Source organism: Balaenoptera musculus, chromosome 15 (assembly GCF_009873245.2).
Source record: "Balaenoptera musculus isolate JJ_BM4_2016_0621 chromosome 15, mBalMus1.pri.v3, whole genome shotgun sequence".
Classification (NCBI taxonomy): Eukaryota; Metazoa; Chordata; class Mammalia; order Artiodactyla; family Balaenopteridae; genus Balaenoptera; species Balaenoptera musculus.
In genome coordinates, this window is record NC_045799.1 from 35,657,715 (window position 1) to 35,674,702 (window position 16,988).

Sequence of the window (16,988 nt, forward strand, 5' to 3'; positions counted from 1 at the left end):
GCTGGCTTTATAAAGGACCCATAGAAAGAACAGGGGATCTAGAAGACCTGCACTGACCAATGCTGCAGCCACAGCTCCCAGCTATGTGTGGCTGTTGAGCATTTGAAAGGCTGCCAGTGCAAATTAAGACGGGCTGTCAGTGCAAAACGCACACCTCATTTCAAAGACTAAGCACATAAAAAGAATTATACAATAGCTCAATAATTTTTATGTTGATTACATGACTAATAATATTACAATGTTGAAATATTGGATTAAATAAAATATATTATTAAATTTGTTTCACCTGTTTATTTCTACTTTTTTTTAAAGTGGCTACTGGAAATTTAAAATTATATGTGTAGTTCACATTATATTTCTGCTGGACTAGATGTAATAGAGGTCTTATCTTTCAACCTAAAAGGTCAGACCCAATTAAATCTCCCCGGCTCTTCATAATACCTTCTCTGTATCTATTTCTGTTGTGGAATTGGGCCCCAGTAAACATACAAAATGGTACATTGCCCCCAATTATAAATACTTTTACCAAAGCATAAGGTTGCCATATGGAGCCAGAAAAGTCTAAAGTTCGACCTCTAGCCTGGAAAATATTATACCAGAAACATATTTTGAAAATCAGTGCCAGTAGTTATTACTCTTAGTTTAAAATAATCTAATTTGAGGACATTTTATTTTAAATCTGTTATAAAGTTATTCCAAAGCTTTTCTGTGTGTCCATCAAGTTTGTTTCACTGACAGCTCTTCTGTGCTGTCTTCCCCAAGCCCTCCACCAACAGTCCATAGCATCCAAAGCCTCACTACGTCTCACCTGGACTGTGACAGCTTCCTAATTGAGTTCCCCCATCTGGTTTCTCAGCCTCAAATCCACCCTGCATTTGGCTGCCAGATAACCTCCTTAACCTACCGTCTAGCCTTGGCTCTCCTTACCTTCACCCTAAAAGAAAGGCCTTCAGTGATATTATATTTTTTTGCCAAATTCTCTCCAGAAAACTGAACAGACATTAAATGCTCTCCATACTCTCACCCCAGCTCTACTGTTTTTTGTTGCAACTTCCCCTCTTTCTTCCAATTCCTTTTAGGCTACTCCCCATTCGCACTAAGTCCTGCCGCTAAAACATACCCCACAGAATAATGTAAATCTTCTTATAGCACATAGAGTGTTGTCATCTGGGATTTTTCTCTAAAGTCCAAGTATTTCAGGTGATAATGTAAGCTGCTTGATCACACTTATTTGTGCAAAATTGATTTGCATTTAATGTGAATGTTTTCCTGCTTAATTTTATATAACCTCAGAATTTAAAAGACTTCAAGGGAAAGTAAAGGTCTTTAATTTGTGTGAGTTTTTACTGTGCTGATTTTTAAAATAAACTCAATATTTTAAGGTAAAACAAACACCTAAACAAACAAAAAACACTGCTTAGAGTGCCCTCTTCCCTCTCCCATCACTCTCTACCCCAAGTTCTACCTCAAATGTTACAGTATTACATGACGGCATATTATCAGGGCCTTAAATCAGGAGGCAAAACACAAAAGACCAACAAAGCTATAGTAGAAATAACAAACCTAGGTGGAAAAGCTGTTGAACTAAAAAAACATGATTTCATTGAGGAGGGAGCCAAGTCAACTACAACATTAGATGATTACATTACTTAGCTCTTATGTCATCTTCTCTTATTTTTTTTCAGCCCGGAATGTTAATTGTGTGTTCAAAATCATCACCCACAATGGAACTTCAACTGTTTTTTGTAGATTTGCTCTTTCCCATTTTCTTGAAGCCCAGAGAGATCAGTGGTGAATGGTGTGAGGTAGGGATTGAGATTAGGTCAGCAGTAAGGAATGAACTCAGCTCTGGGGTGGTGGGCAGGGGAGAGACAGTACTGGATATTGTATGACATTGTGACTACAACTAGTTTAGAGAATTTCTAGAACTGTAATTAACATTTAAAGAGTTCCTGGTATAGCTGCTTTGACTTGAGTAGTAAAATAGGAAGATCTTATTTGCAGGTATGTTGAAAAGATAATTGACTATATTTTAAACTCTTTATCTGTTTATAATGCAAGGAAAGGAATAAAATATACTTGATTATTAAAGGCAACATACCAGGTCTCTATCTGTAGGGATTTTAAAAAGCAGATAAAATTTTGTTTATGGGTAAAGAATATTTCCTTAGGAAAGGAGTAATCGCTCAGGGATTTGAGTTTAATTATGTTATTTTTACAGGATAAAAACGGGAAAAAAAAAAAAAAAACCCTTAGGCATACAAATTGAACTAATTTGTCTTCCTAGTAGCCTAGCTAAAAACATGCGTCTAATGACTGTACAGTAGTTAAGCTAATGCAAGTGTGATTTACATTTTTCAGGAATGGACAAATGAAGTTTTCAGTCTGGCAACAAACCTGCTGGCCCAAAACATGTCCAGGGATGCATTTCTGCAAAAAGCGTAAGTAGCTCTAATTTTACTGCTAAGGGTGCTGCTTCATCTGAGTCAGTTTCCTTTCTCCTTTGTGAGTCTTTTGTTTATGCTGCACTGGCTTCTCACATTGATAAACATAAATTTCCCTCTGGGACTTGTTAGAGAACTGATACGTCCACCGTTTCAAACTGGAAGACTTCCAAGAAAGATCGTTCTTTCCTCTGAGCCACACATCCGGGTTACGCTGAGCTCGCCTGAATGTCAATGCCTTTGACACACAGTAAGCAGATACTTCTAAATCCTGGCAGCTGTACTCAGAACCAAAAATTTGTCATCTCAGGGAGTCTTCAGCCCTACATCTGTCTGTGTTGTATCAATTATTAATCTGAGGAAGATAATGAACAACATATGGGACTCAATTCTCTAGAGTCTAAGATCTCTGATAGGTGCTACTTAAATCAATAGGCTGATGTCCTGATTCCTGTCCTTATAGACAATCACAGCAACTGTTAGTAAGAAAAGAGAAAGAGGATGTAGAGGAAAGAGCAGAATGAAAAGGAAAAGGAAAGAAAGCAAATCAGGATTACCCAGTCGCTCTCAAATTACAGTCTTTCTGAAATTTATTTGACCAAGGAAAATAATGATTTCTGCCAGATGAGCAGCTAGGAAAGCTGGTTGTGTTCTGTTTGGAAACAGTGGGTATCCAGGACTTTGGGAAGCCTTGAAATGAAAACCACAAGCGGAAACATTACTAGGTGGCCCTCTATTTTATTTAATAACTTTCTTCTCTCTTCTTCTGTAAGACATACCCATCATTCCAGACCAAAGACTCCAGACCACATTTCTTTCATACTCTTCTATGAAATCCTTTTACTGTTAGACAGTACTCACAGGTCTTCACTTAAATGCTCTTTCATGTCATCATCTCATCTCTTTACTTTGTCACCTTCAAGATCCTTCCTATGTGCCTCCCCCTTCCCCTCTTCCTTTATTCCTCATTTTTAAAAATTGTCTTTGATCTTACCATTCTTCATCTAACAGACATTTCTGGAACATTTGTTGTGCCACACAATGTTGGTGGAAGGTGACACAGAGATAGATAAGATGTTTTATCTTAACATAGCATGTTATAGCTCGTAAAACATCTAGTTGGCTAATAATATCTATTGCAAATGTCCACTTGCATGAAACATAGCATGTTATAGCTCGTAAAACATCTAGTTGTCTAATAATATCTACTGCAAATGTCCATTTCAAATAGGCATCTCCCTATGAATAGCTGCTATGGATATTCTAGAACATGCCTTTTGGTGAACACACTGTAAGCATTTCTGTTGCATCTACACCTAGGTATGGGATTGTTGTGTCATAGCATGAGCGGCTGATGGTCCTAGTTTACACACCCATCAGCAGAGTTTGTAAGCTCTCCTGCCCCTTCTCTCTATCCACATGTTCAGAAGCAGTGGAAGAGAAAAATGCAGTTGTATATTCACACAATAGAATACCATACAGCAACGAGAGTGAAAGATCTACAGTGAAAAGCAAAAATATGGATGGATCTCAAAAACATAATACTGAGTGAAAGAAGCCAGACATAAAAGAATGTGATTCCATTAGTAAAGTGCAAAAATAATCTGAGTTGTTTAAAGTCAGGATAATGGTTCCCACTTTGGGGATAGACTCTGGAAGGGGGCATGACAGGGGCTTCTGGGATGCTACTAAGGTGATAGATAATATTCTTTTTCTTGACCTGGGTGCTGATTGCAGAAACTTGGACGATTGGTGAAAATTCAGCAAACTGTACATATGCAGGAGCCCTTTTCTATGCATTTTATTCTTCAATAAAAAGCTTTTAAAAAAACTAAACACTTGTTTTCTGCTTCTCCAACAGCTATACTAAACTTAAGCTGCAAGTCACTCCAGAAGGACGCATTCCTCTCAAAAAGTAAGCTTCATGAGCATTTCCCATTATTCTTTTTTATTTTTTTTTTTTTCCCTCAAAGATGTGAATCCGTGCCATGGCTCTGTTTTGGTCCAAGTAGGAGCATGGAAATGTGTGGTAACCCTGTTCTCCCACACACTCCATATGCACATCAGTGCAGCTGGTTTTCTCATAGAGATTTCCTGGGCCTCCCCCCTTCCTGTGGCATCATTCTCAAGAAACACCAAAGCAGGAAGGGGGTGGAGGGGATGGGGGACCCTTGCTGTTAAACCCAGAAGACCATCTGAGACTCAGATCTATTCTAGGAATGGAAATTGGGCAACCACAATGCCTCTTTCTTCCAAGATGACACTAGCCTTGAAGCAGGGGTTGCAAACTCAAATGTCAACAGAAGCCAGGCAGGGAACATGCATGATGAAGCAGGCCAGGAACAGGAAGGAAAACTGAAGAGTGAAACCCTGTCTCAAGGAGACAAGGACAACTCAACTCCACCATATTCCCTGTGGGACTGGTGGGCTCTGGACGCTAGATTTTCTAATGTTTCAATAGAACCCATAAATCCAAATTGTTATATTAAATTGTTCAGTACTTAAGTTATATTTTTTAAAACCAAATTACTGGCCAACAAAAGCACATCTCTAGACCATGTTCAGTCAAAAGCCTTTAACCTTTGACTTACTAGCTACCAGTGGGCTTCTGCTCATAAAAATGTTACATTATTAATAATAATTAACACTATTAATTAATTGTTTATTATTAATAATATTAGCAACGTACACCTTTAGAGCATGAGTAGCAGCAAGGAGACAGGGTTGTCAAGGATGTTGATTTTAGTGCTTAATACAATACCAGAGGCTATTTAGTGCAATGTTTTTTAACTGGGTCATCGCCATTGTCTCAAAATATCGATTTTATTTTAGGCACTTTAATTTTAAAAAGCACACACATAGATCTTCCAGAACACATATGCTGATGCTAGAACAATAAGTATCTTTTAATTCTCTAAAGATGAATTATAAGGAGGTTTGACTGAATGGAATGTTTCAGCTGGCGTCATCTACAAGTGTGATCCAAATGCCTTTTAAGCATCTCTCACGTGGTGTGCTTTCACTTCACAGCATATACCGCTTGTTCTCAGCAGACCGGAAGCGAGTTGAAACTGCTTTAGAGGCTTGTAGTCTTCCATCTTCACGGGTGAGCATGTTGCCTTCCTAAAACTAGCACTGCTAAATAGCCCTGAATAATCATACTAAAATATATCTTGCTCCAATATTATCCGAACATTTTTAAAACTAAGAAGTCCATAGGACTTATTTGTTAATATGTACAATATACGGGGTCACTGTATTAGTTTCTTTCACTCCCATAACTCCAACATTTTCAATTAGAAAGACCCTTTGCAAATTGAAAAAAAAAAAAAATAACCAATTAATACAAAAAAAGTACTGGTCAAAATATATTAACGTTACTAAGAATTTAAGCTTCTTAGTAATTATAAATCCTTTCTTGATGTCCCTTGAGATACTAGCTAATGATTATAGATTATGATTAGGAGTATTTTAAAGTATTAATTTCATCTTATCCCCCTTTTTAAATGTCTAGGTCTAATATTTATAAGTTAATAAGCAATTAGAATGGTAGTACATTTTATAAATAAATATATTTATGTACATTGCAGGGTGGTTCTCAAAAGGCTTTTGCAAGAGGAGTACAGGATCAAAACAGTTTGAAAATTGCCTACTTTGCTCCTATGGTAGTCAAGTAGATGAGAGGATAAGCTTGTAAGATGCTTTTTTTTTTTTCTCCCAATACATTCGAGGCACTTAATATACATTGACAACTTAAAATAAAGTAATTCGCCTTCATTTCAATGCATTTCTACATACCTGGCTCTAATTACCATTGTTTCTGGGATAGCTGGGTCTGTTTCATAAAACCTTTTTCTTGTGCTATATGCAGAACACTCCTTTCTATTATGAATTATTTTTATCCCAGTATCTAAGCAACAAGTAAGCAAGAATAACACTTATACCCAAAGAAGAACCTTTGAGTCTCTTGAAACATGCTGGCAACGTTGAAGTTGCACTGAATGAAGTTGAGAAGCCATTCTTAAATGTATGGTTAAGTTATGAAAAGTATTGAGAGCTGTTGCATCAGTTACATCAGCCAATTCTTGTGAAGATTTTTCAGAAAAGTGAAGTTTATTAACGACTTTTGTGGGTAACAGAAAAGAAAAAAAAAAAGTCACTCTCCGCTATCAGTTTCTTGCTATCTGTGGAAAAAGCTGCTGATGTTGCAAACACTGGGCAGAGCTGTGGAAAGGCCCCCAAACATTTAACCTTCACTTTAATAAAGCAAAAGAAAATGATCAAACTTGTTTATTATTGCTCTTTCGTTTGATGCTTTAGAGCAGGAAAGATATAACTGTTAAGGTCTTGTCCTTGACTCAACAAATATTTTTTTTTTTATTTGACCTATTTTTTTTCTTTTTTTAATTGAAATACAGTTGATTCACAATGTCTTAATTTCTGTTGTATAGCAAAGTGGTTCAGTTATATATATATGTATATATATGTGTATATATATACACTCTTTTTCATATTTTTTTCCATTATGGTTTATCACAGGATATTGAATATAGTTCCCTGTGCTATACAGTAGGACCTTGTTGCTTATTTATCCTATATATAATATTGTAGTTTGCATCTGCTAATTCCAAACTCCCAGTCCATCCCTCCCCCACCACCTTTCCCCTTTGGTAACCATAAGTTTGTTTTCTGTGTCTCTGAGTCTGTTTCTGTTTCATAAGTTCATTTGTGTCATATTTTAGATTCCACATATAAGTGATATCATATGCTACTTGTTTTTCTATTTCTGACTTACTTCACTTAGTATGATAATCTTAAGTCCATCCATGTTGCTGCAAATGGCATTGTTTTGTTCTTTTTTATGGCTGAGTAGTATTCCATTATGTATATATGTACCACATCTTCTTTATCCATTCAGACTCAACAGATATCTCTTGAGCTCTTACTATGTGCCCTCCATCACTGAGAATATGGTAGTGAGCAAAATGAAGTCCCAGTCCCAGGATTCAAGGACCATATAATCTCTGGAGGCACTAGTCAAACACTTTGACTGACATGTGTAAATTGGGGGGGAATGCCATGAACAAAAGGAATGGAGCACTGCCACTGAAAATAAGGGAAGTTCATTCCAGAAAAAGAAAACAATATGTGCAAAACCCTGAGGCTGGAAAAAATTTACTGGTTTGAGTAACTGAAAAAAGACCACTGCATTTAAGCATGAAAAGAAAGTGAGACACGAATTTAGAAAGACATGCAAAGAATTTTTTTCCTCTGCAGTTGCTCCTGAATTGACCTTTACTGGATAACATCTTGTGAAAAATAAAAAAGATCAAAAATGTTAACCTATTACTATAAAACTAGCTAAGGGAAAGAAGGAATAAAAAAATGAAGCTGAATAGAAAATCAAATCCATCAATCAATTCTCTGTAAATTGCAATTTTCTAAACAATTGGATTCTGACAATTCAGTCGATAAATACAAATTGAGTTTTTACAATCCACTATGTCTATTATAGGTTCACACTTTCAAACCAATGTCAACTGGAGACATTTTTAAAGGAAAATGAGATTCAAATAACAGGAGTTATGTTTAAATTGAAAAAAAAATAATTATCTTTAGTAAATTAAATGTTATGACAATTTTTTGAAAACAAATTGGAGATTTAAAAAAACTATAATCAACCTCCATCATAAAGTTTTGAAAGCTCATTATTCACAGTAAAGTATACTTTAGTTGGAGGACTCGTAGAATTACAATGCTGTAAAAAGATCTAAAAACCAAAGTCAGTTTCAGAGCTAGGAAATAAATGTTTCATTGAACTGACTATATTTTAAATCCTTGTTGTAATTCCATATCTACAGAACAGTGGCCCTAGAAAATATCCACTAATTAGCAAAGATATACTGACAAGAGGTGTTTTAAACACTCCACAGAAGAAAACGTTACGTAAATGGTAGACAGTAGTACATATCTGGGAGCCTTATATAGCCAGTGGTTGTTCAAACTAGATTTAATTGTGTTCTGTAAATAGATACATTACCAGAAATACTGTGGATATCCTGTTGAGATTTTTTAAACATTATCTTTGTGCACATTGTTAGGGATAATTAATGCACTTGAACTTGTATCCTGACCAACATGATCCATTGAAATAACACATTCCTTAAAGGGTACTCCTTTAGAGATTTCAAATGCTTGCTAAAGTTACCTTAATTGTTAAAAAGTAGTACTATATCTAAAAAGAGAGACAAAGCAATTACTGTCTTCTTTAATAATCCAAACGTATTTTCCAGTGAGAGCTTTGAAGACTTTTCCATATTCAGAAAACTACTACTTTACTCACAAACTTTCTGAGAACAGAAAATAGTGTGTATGCACCAAGTTCCCTTTGATTTAAGGCTTTATTAACTTGAAAAAAAAGCTCACTGACATTTGGAATCATATTATAGTCTTGGCATAGCACTGACCTTTTAATGAAGAAGATAAGAATAAATCCATATTTTTTTTATAAAATAAAGTTTACTATAGTTATCAACATACATGTAATACCAAAGAAAACAGCGATTATTTTGGATTTAAATAATTCCATAAATTTTACTAAAGAATACTATGAACAAAATTTACAAAAGAACTTCTCCCAGGATAACTGTAATAGGTTGCTTTTCTCCTATGCCTTATACCCAGAATGTAAATCAGAAATATAGTTATTCATTCAGCTGTGATTCTTAAAATCACTAATATCACAATTCCATTTTAGAACCACATTATGTATTCAGTTCATTATCAGTAGTTTACTTGTAATTATTTCATGTACTCTCTGGCTGTCTCAACTTTTGATTTATAACTTTAGAAAAAAAATACGAGAATAGGTTGAAATCCTGAATTTACCAGAAAATAATTCATTGATTTGTCAAGATAAAATCTGTATGTGGACTCCTTATTCATTAAAGTCCACTGAATTAAATTAATATGTTTTTGAATAATGTCTCTGAATGTTAAATACCTGCTTATTATAGAATTGTTTTTTAAATCTACAAATGTATAAAGAAGAAAATACAAACAGTATCCAAAAACTGATATGCAATTTAGTTTTCTGGATTACAGTGTGAGTTGAGGAATCAAGCGACCTTACTTCAAAACATAGCAACCGCCCCCCACCCCCCGTCAATTTGATGCCTTAGACAAGTTTTGTAACCTCCCATCTCTTCAGTGTATGTATCTGTAAAAGGGGTCCCTGACCATGCCAGCCTCATAGAGTTGACATGGGATTAACTGAAAACATTCAAATAAAGCTCATAGAACTATATACTTGACATACAGTAAGTGCTCAATAAATATCAATTCCTATTATCCTCTGAGTATTTTTTTATATGCACATATATGTGAGTTTTTTCTCTTTTTTTATTTTTAATTTGGCATGTGGATATGTCATAACTTGGTCTTTGGAATCTGGAAATGTAAATGCCACCAGTACTATCATCAAGTTTTTTGTTTAATCTTTTCTCTTTTGAGATTCTTTGTATACAAGCATGGAATTGAAGCAACTACATTTTTAAAGTATGGAAATTCTTTGTAGTTTCTGGAATAAATGGGCCTGATTCTGACTGTATTAGTCTCTTAATTCTCCCTCAAAAAGTTTTGATAACAATGGCAACAAATAATCACTGACAATCTGTTTTGTATTCGAGCCATGATGTGGTGAACCAAGTCCTGGACTAGGACACCGAAGACCTAAGGTCTGGTCCCATACCCGGGTTCACCCAACAGACATTAATTAGGTGCATATTATATGCCGGACATCATTCTTGGGACACAAAGGAATTAAATAAGAGATAGTCACTTTGCTCAAAAACACAGTCTAGTAGATCATCAGAAATATAAAAAATAAAGGAAAAATCGTGTGATGGATGCTCTAAGGAAGGTATATAAAGGTGGATTTTGGACACAAAAAAAGAATGTGTCATCTCTACCTGGTTTGGTAAGGAAGGGTTCACAGAAGAGTATTTGAACTTTGGGTACAATCTTAAGAGTATTGGACTTTAAGTTTCCTCCTGCTTAAACAGGGCAATGAATCTATTCTATCCACTTCACCAAATCATGAGGTCCAGGAAAAGAAAATAGGTGAATGACCTTTGTGAATTTCAGCCTTATTTAAAATATTCAGAATTGGTAATTGCCTGTAGCTTTTCCCTAATTATCTCCCCCATACTCTTTCACTTGAGTTTTCAGTGGTGCTCATTTTAACTTATTTCTCCAAAATATATTTTCTCCCATTTTCACCCACTGACCCTAAAGGGTATCCTCATCAGTCAAGTTGGGCAAGACAAAAATGAAGCTGTATTGAAATGTTGTCCATTTTCTATGTGCTAACATCCAACTGGTAATATAATACTGTATTTATTCAGCTTATTTCATCAATGTGTCCTCTCTAATAGGAAGTTCTAATTCATAGCTGGTAAGTAAACATGGTTAGAGTTTTAGAAAAGCATATTGCTCTATGAAATTATGTTTATGGAATATTATGCAAATAGCTTTAGTTGAATCTGATGTTCTATGGGAAGCATACTTGCTGTCAACTTCCACTTTTGTCATAAATTACACTCATTCATTTAGTAAATATTTATTGTGGACCTGCTATATGTTACAAATTTAGCAGTTAACAAGCAACGCACAAGTCCTAGCTTGTGTTGATCTGCAAGTTATCAAGTAATACAGAGAACTGTACAGTTGGGAGCACAAAACAGTTAAATAAGTACTGAAATATGAGATAAGTGTGGTGTGATGGTAGCACAGAATGGAAGACAAAACCTGGTCTAAGAGGAAGAGATTTTAAGCTAAGACAAGAAGGGAGAAAAAAAAGAAGTCAGTAAGAAAAGGAAAACAATGACTGATATCCTTAGACAAAAATCTGTTTATTTGTATGCTGGGGGGAGGGGGAGGTAGAGTGAGCTCTAAATAGTAACTATACAGTAAGGAGACTGGGAGAACAAATTTGGGGTTCATCAAATCCAATAAAGTCTGATGCTTGAGTTGGCCAACAGAGCCACTGAGTATTTCCTTGAGATTTGTTTTTAAATCTCTCTTCCCTGTATCTCTCGGCCAAAGAGTAGGATAGAGAGGCTCATTTCTGGCTATTTTAAAAACTACTTAAAAGAGACATGGGTGTCTAACTCCGAGAGAGGGTGGCACTAAAAAAAGTGTGCATTGTCCAGCCAAAAGGTTTTCTTTCATTTTGTGTCAATAAATTAAACGGAATTTTGGAAACCTGTTTATAGGTTATACTTGTCCCCATCTTTTGAGTGACAAAACACCATGAAACAATTTATGGGAATTTCCCATTGTTCTAGGAATTGGCCACTTGTGCTCATGATTTCAAAGTTGGTGTCCAGGTAACTGAACTTAATGGTGTAATGCGTCTTGCTATATATAAATGATACATGTGTTGTTTGGTTGTCTCAAAATGCTGTTTTGCAAAATGGATTTTTTTTTCTGCTCTATAAATCGATTTAGTAAAGAAAATATTATTTTATTCGTTCATTTCTCAAATATGAGACTCCTGCTGTTTGCCAAGTGGTGAGCTAAGTTTTCTTATCTGTTAGCAAGCAGTGTAGTCTCAGACCATAATTCAGACAATAATTTTTAGATATTTCTGTAAAGGTACATTTCCAAAAATAAGAATACGGTAAAAGGAAGGGTGTTTTCTTTGTTTTAAGGACTTGAAAATAAAAATAATCATATAAACACATACCTGAAAAAGGAAAAACGGCATGAAGAATGTTCTTCCTGTTAACAAAGGCTTGAATACATGCTTCCGGTTTCCATGGCAGCCCGACTAAACAGAAAAATAAGTCATAGAAGTCACTTTTTATATCAATGACTTGCTTTCCAAACAATAGGACCAAGAGGAATCAGTGAGAAATAATGACTGATGTCCTACTTATGAAAACTGTTTTGCAACTTACCAGATTACTTAAACCAGAAAGAACGTTGTTTGAAAAAAAGACACAAAATTGGGATTTTATCTTTTCATTTTGAAAATGTCTTTCTCCAGGTTCTTTACTTGAAAAAAAAAATACATTCATTCAAAAGTCTGCTAAACAGCACATAGACAATGTGAATGTGCTTCATGCCACTGATTTGTACACTTAAAAATGGTGAAATGCTATATTTATCTTCTGTATATTTTATCACAATTAAAAATGAGATTGAAGTCACCAAAAACAGCAACCTAAAAAAAAAAAAATCTGCTGAACAGACCCTGTTTTCACTAGGTCTAACCTTATTTATTGAATGTACTTCAGAAATTGCCTTAACATCCCTTTAGAAGGAGAAAACTCTTAAGCTTAAAATATAATGAAAAAACAGAAAATAAGGCTTTTGATACCTCAAAGCCAGTGTCCAAGTGAACTCCACCACTGGCCTCATAGATGTTTTCTGAATGTTCACCCTGACCTCCTATTGATCTTATGGAAAAACCCCAAATGAACTTTTTGGCCAACCCAATAAAAGAAAGAAAAGAGGAAGGAAGGAGGGAGGGAGGGAAGAGAGAGAGAGAGAGAGAGAGAGAGAAAACTGGGAGGATGAAAGATAACAAAGAAAAAGACCATTTACTGACCCTCTTGTTTTATTCCCCAGAATGATTCGATACCTCAAGAAGATTTCACTCCAGAAGTGTACAGAGTTTTCCTGAACAACCTTTGTCCTCGACCTGAAATTGATAACATCTTTTCCGAATTGTAAGGGAACACATTTTAACTCGTTTTTTTCTGCCTTGGCGATGGTACTCAGGGTGCTAGCTAGGGCAGGATTTTGAGCAGTAGAGGGAGATGGCAGAACCTGTTTGTACACGATGAATAATAGCAGTGATTCTGTGTAATTTGATGGAGACAATCACGCATTCCTACCCTTGAGGTTCAACCACTTTTTTTTTTATTAATTTATTTATTTGATTTTATTTTTGCCTGCCTTGGGTCTTCGTTGCTGTGCGCGGGCTTTCTCTACTTGCGGCGAGCAGTGGCTACTCTTCGTTGAGGTGCGCGGGCTTCTCATTGTGGTGGCTTCTGTTGTTGCGGAGCACAGGCTCTAGGCGCGCGGGCTTCAGTAGCTGTGGCACGCAGGCTCAGTAGTTGTGGCTTGTGGGCTCTAGAGCGCAGGCTCAGTATTTGTAGCACACGGGCTTACTTGTTCCACGGCATGTGGGATCTTCCCGGGCATGTGGGATCGAACCCGTGTCCCCTGCATTGGCAGGTGGATTCTTAACCACTGCACTACCAGGGAAGCCCTCAATCACCACTTTTAATGAGTGAAGTTGGCTATGATTTGTTGCAGGGTGTCTCTGTTTTAGAATCCTCAGGGGTCTCTGTGTGGTTTGAAGATTATGGCTAGAATAGAGAAGTATCTAGGCTTACTTTGTGGAGATAGACTGTTGTAGAAAGAATGCTGACCTGGGAACCCGTCATATTACCTCTTTGCATCACATTAATGAAATGAGAAGTTTGAATTACTAAGAACCTTCTCAGCTGAAAATTATTTGCTTTTATGTTAGAAATCATATAGGCATTACTTTTTAAAAAATGAATGAAAAAAAAAGAAAAACAAATCAAAACACCAAGGCAAATATGGGGAAGTAGCAATTTATCGATACCTTTCTTGATATACTGAAATCTATGTGATGACAGATCAATCCAAAACTGACAGACTAAATAAAGATTTCTTCATATGAAAAACAAGCAAACAGTGCTGCTGAGAATATCAGATGTACTCACTTTGTCATGTTCATTGCCATCGACTATTGATTGAACATCTGCAATATCTGTACTATTGAACTTGTCTTTGGGTTGTCAACAGGATTGAAATGGGAAGTTTGAATCACACTATATTGCAGAGTTATAGACTCTTGCTGAAGCATAATTTTATTGAAAAGAAAAATGTGCCCAAACATATTGGGTATTTTTAGTAATGAGAAATAAATACATCTTTAGATGATTAAGCGGGATATGAGAATTTGATGACTAAACCAGAAGTTTAGCATCATAATCAAAAAACAACCCATAATCTGTGTTCCATTTAGAGTGGTGCATCTTCACACACAAGATACAGTATTTCCCTATTGTGGTTTTCTTATGCATTTGGTATAGTTCAGGGGCATTGGGATTTGGTGGCAGTGATTACAAAAGTTTGTGATGGAACAACACAATGTTTTTAGGGCAAGATAGGAATTCCAGTATAGCATGCTCTTGCCAGGTATGGCAGGAGTTTGTTTCCACATAGCTAAATGCAAATATATGAATGAGGCTTGGTGGAAAAACCTTCTAATTTCCTGGTTTTTAATTGTTTTTAGTGGTGCCAAAAGCAAACCATACCTTACAGTTGATCAGATGATGGATTTTATCAACCTCAAGCAGCGAGATCCCAGGCTAAATGAAATTCTTTACCCACCTTTAAAGCAAGAGCAAGTCCAAGTGTTGATTGAGAAGTATGAACCCAACAACAGTCTTGCCAGAAAAGGTCAGTCCACTTTTTCCCACACCAGAGCAAAGCTCAAGTTCTAATTGTGAGTGGGCCACCCTTGGTAGTCATGGACATCAAGGATTATTCAGGAGGGTTTCCCACATTTATATGCCTGCTTTTCTTTCTGACTTAAATCACTGGTGGTTTAATCAGAAGATTTTTTTAGAGTTTGGTATGTGATGTTTTTGTTGTTGTTATGTATATATATATGTGTGTGTGTGCGTGTGTGTGTGTGTGTGTGTAACATTGTTTTTTAAATGTCTAATCATTTGTTTTGTTTTAAATTTTCCCAGTGACTGAATGCATCTTTTTTTCAGACAGGAAATTCATTATCTTAAAGGTTGCCCTTTTGGGTCTGTTTCTAGCTCTTTGACATGACCCATAGATTTTTCTAAATCTCTAAAACTGAAGAGAATATTCAGTCCATTAGACCCTTATCTTATAGTAGTTTATAGTTTACACTACTGATGAATTTTTCCACCTGAAAAGATATTTTAAACTTTGGCCTTCTGTGTTAAAAAAAAAATTAATGTTTGTAGGAAAAAAAAAACAAACTGGTATCAGAAAGACAGCACTAAGATGCCTGAAAGTTATTGAGAAATTTATATTTTTGATTCTGGAGAAATGAATTGCCAAAATAAGATCATGAAAATTCAGTTGCCAGGAGTTTTCAACTATATATGGCATCATGGTCTCTAAACTGGATCATCCTTTACCACTAAGACCAAGTGTCATCTGGATTGAAATACCTTCACTGAGAATATTAGTGTGTTATTACTGATGTTATTGTAAATTGACTAGTTATTCCATAGGGAGGAAAATAAAGTGCAATTAACCAATTATTAAGAAATAAATTGCATGTTAATATGCAAGTAATTTATAAGTAACAAATAACTCTGGCAAGCTTGTGGTCATTAATAAGATGGCTATCTTAAAACCATCCTCTAAATGAAAAATGAGAGTATTTATTAAATATCAAAGTAAAATCTTATCACTAATTCTATCTTACATGTTATTAGTTGGGAATTTATAGATGAATTATTTTAGTTTTTAGTTTTATCATTTTACATATTTTAGTTTTAGTCTTAGTTTCTTCGTCAGGCACTCTGCCTTTGTTGTTGTCATCATTCTTACTGTTGCCGAGGTCAAAGGAAACAACTGACCCAACAGTACATGTTGGCCTTGCCAGGCCTGCCCCTCCAGCCCCCTCAGATCTGATACCCTTTCTTCCCTGGTATCACAGAGATGGGATTTCTCCTTTCATTAAACCAGAAGAACTCCTTGGAGATTTCTCATAGATAGCTTGACAGTTCCCTTCTGAAATCCAAACTTCGCCAAAAATAACTAACACAGTGTTTTAACAATTCTGACAAGACTTCTAAAAACAGTTAGCCCATGACACCAGGAAAACAAAAAGCTTTTGTGAAACCAATGAGGCACTTCAGAACCTAAACTTTGCCCTTTTCTCCTCCCTTCATACCACCTTGCTGGTGGTCCAGGCTTCATCTAGTGCATGATGCCCCCATATATCATACTCTGATGACTTGGACAAAGTAGAGGATACAAAGGAAAATACTACAATAGGTTATTGTAAAACTCTATCATCCTGGAAGAACTGATTTTGATTCTAATGGAAATTAAGACTATATCTCTTAACATTTGCATGAGTATTTAGTTCCATCTTAGAGCTGTACTAGGTGTGAATTCCATAATCATGCAGACATGTAAAATTCAGGTATATTTAAAAAATAGCAACTTAATTTATTTTCCTACAACTTAATATGATATTGATCATGAAGCCTCTCTGTCAGCATTGATGTGATTTTTTAAAATCACAGTATTCATTTCTCAACCCCAAAACTCCAGTAGGAAGATAAACTTGAGATGTCTCACACCAAGTCATTTTGTTTGCTGCTTTGGCTCTGTTTATGTGAACAAAGAAGATTAGAGAAGATTGTTTTATTCTAGCAATTGTTGTTTCACAGTCAAAAGGATAACAATTTTGAAATCTTTATTTGTAGGAATAAGAAATTG

The 16,988-nt window shown here is 35.6% G+C and overlaps 1 protein-coding gene across 4 annotated transcripts in view; it reads left to right on the forward strand.

The window, feature by feature from the left end:
• PLCB1 (phospholipase C beta 1) overlaps positions 1–16,988 on the forward strand; it is a 700,435-nt gene that overhangs the window by 496,264 nt on the left and 187,183 nt on the right. For all 4 annotated transcript variants that reach the window (XM_036826676.1, XM_036826677.1, XM_036826678.1 and 1 more), the window contains 5 exons: positions 2,362–2,441; positions 4,306–4,359; positions 5,475–5,550; positions 13,080–13,180; positions 14,785–14,951. In XM_036826676.1, the coding sequence (XP_036682571.1) occupies positions 2,362–2,441; positions 4,306–4,359; positions 5,475–5,550; positions 13,080–13,180; positions 14,785–14,951 (478 nt within the window). The remainder of the gene's footprint in view (positions 1–2,361; positions 2,442–4,305; positions 4,360–5,474; positions 5,551–13,079; positions 13,181–14,784; positions 14,952–16,988) is intronic.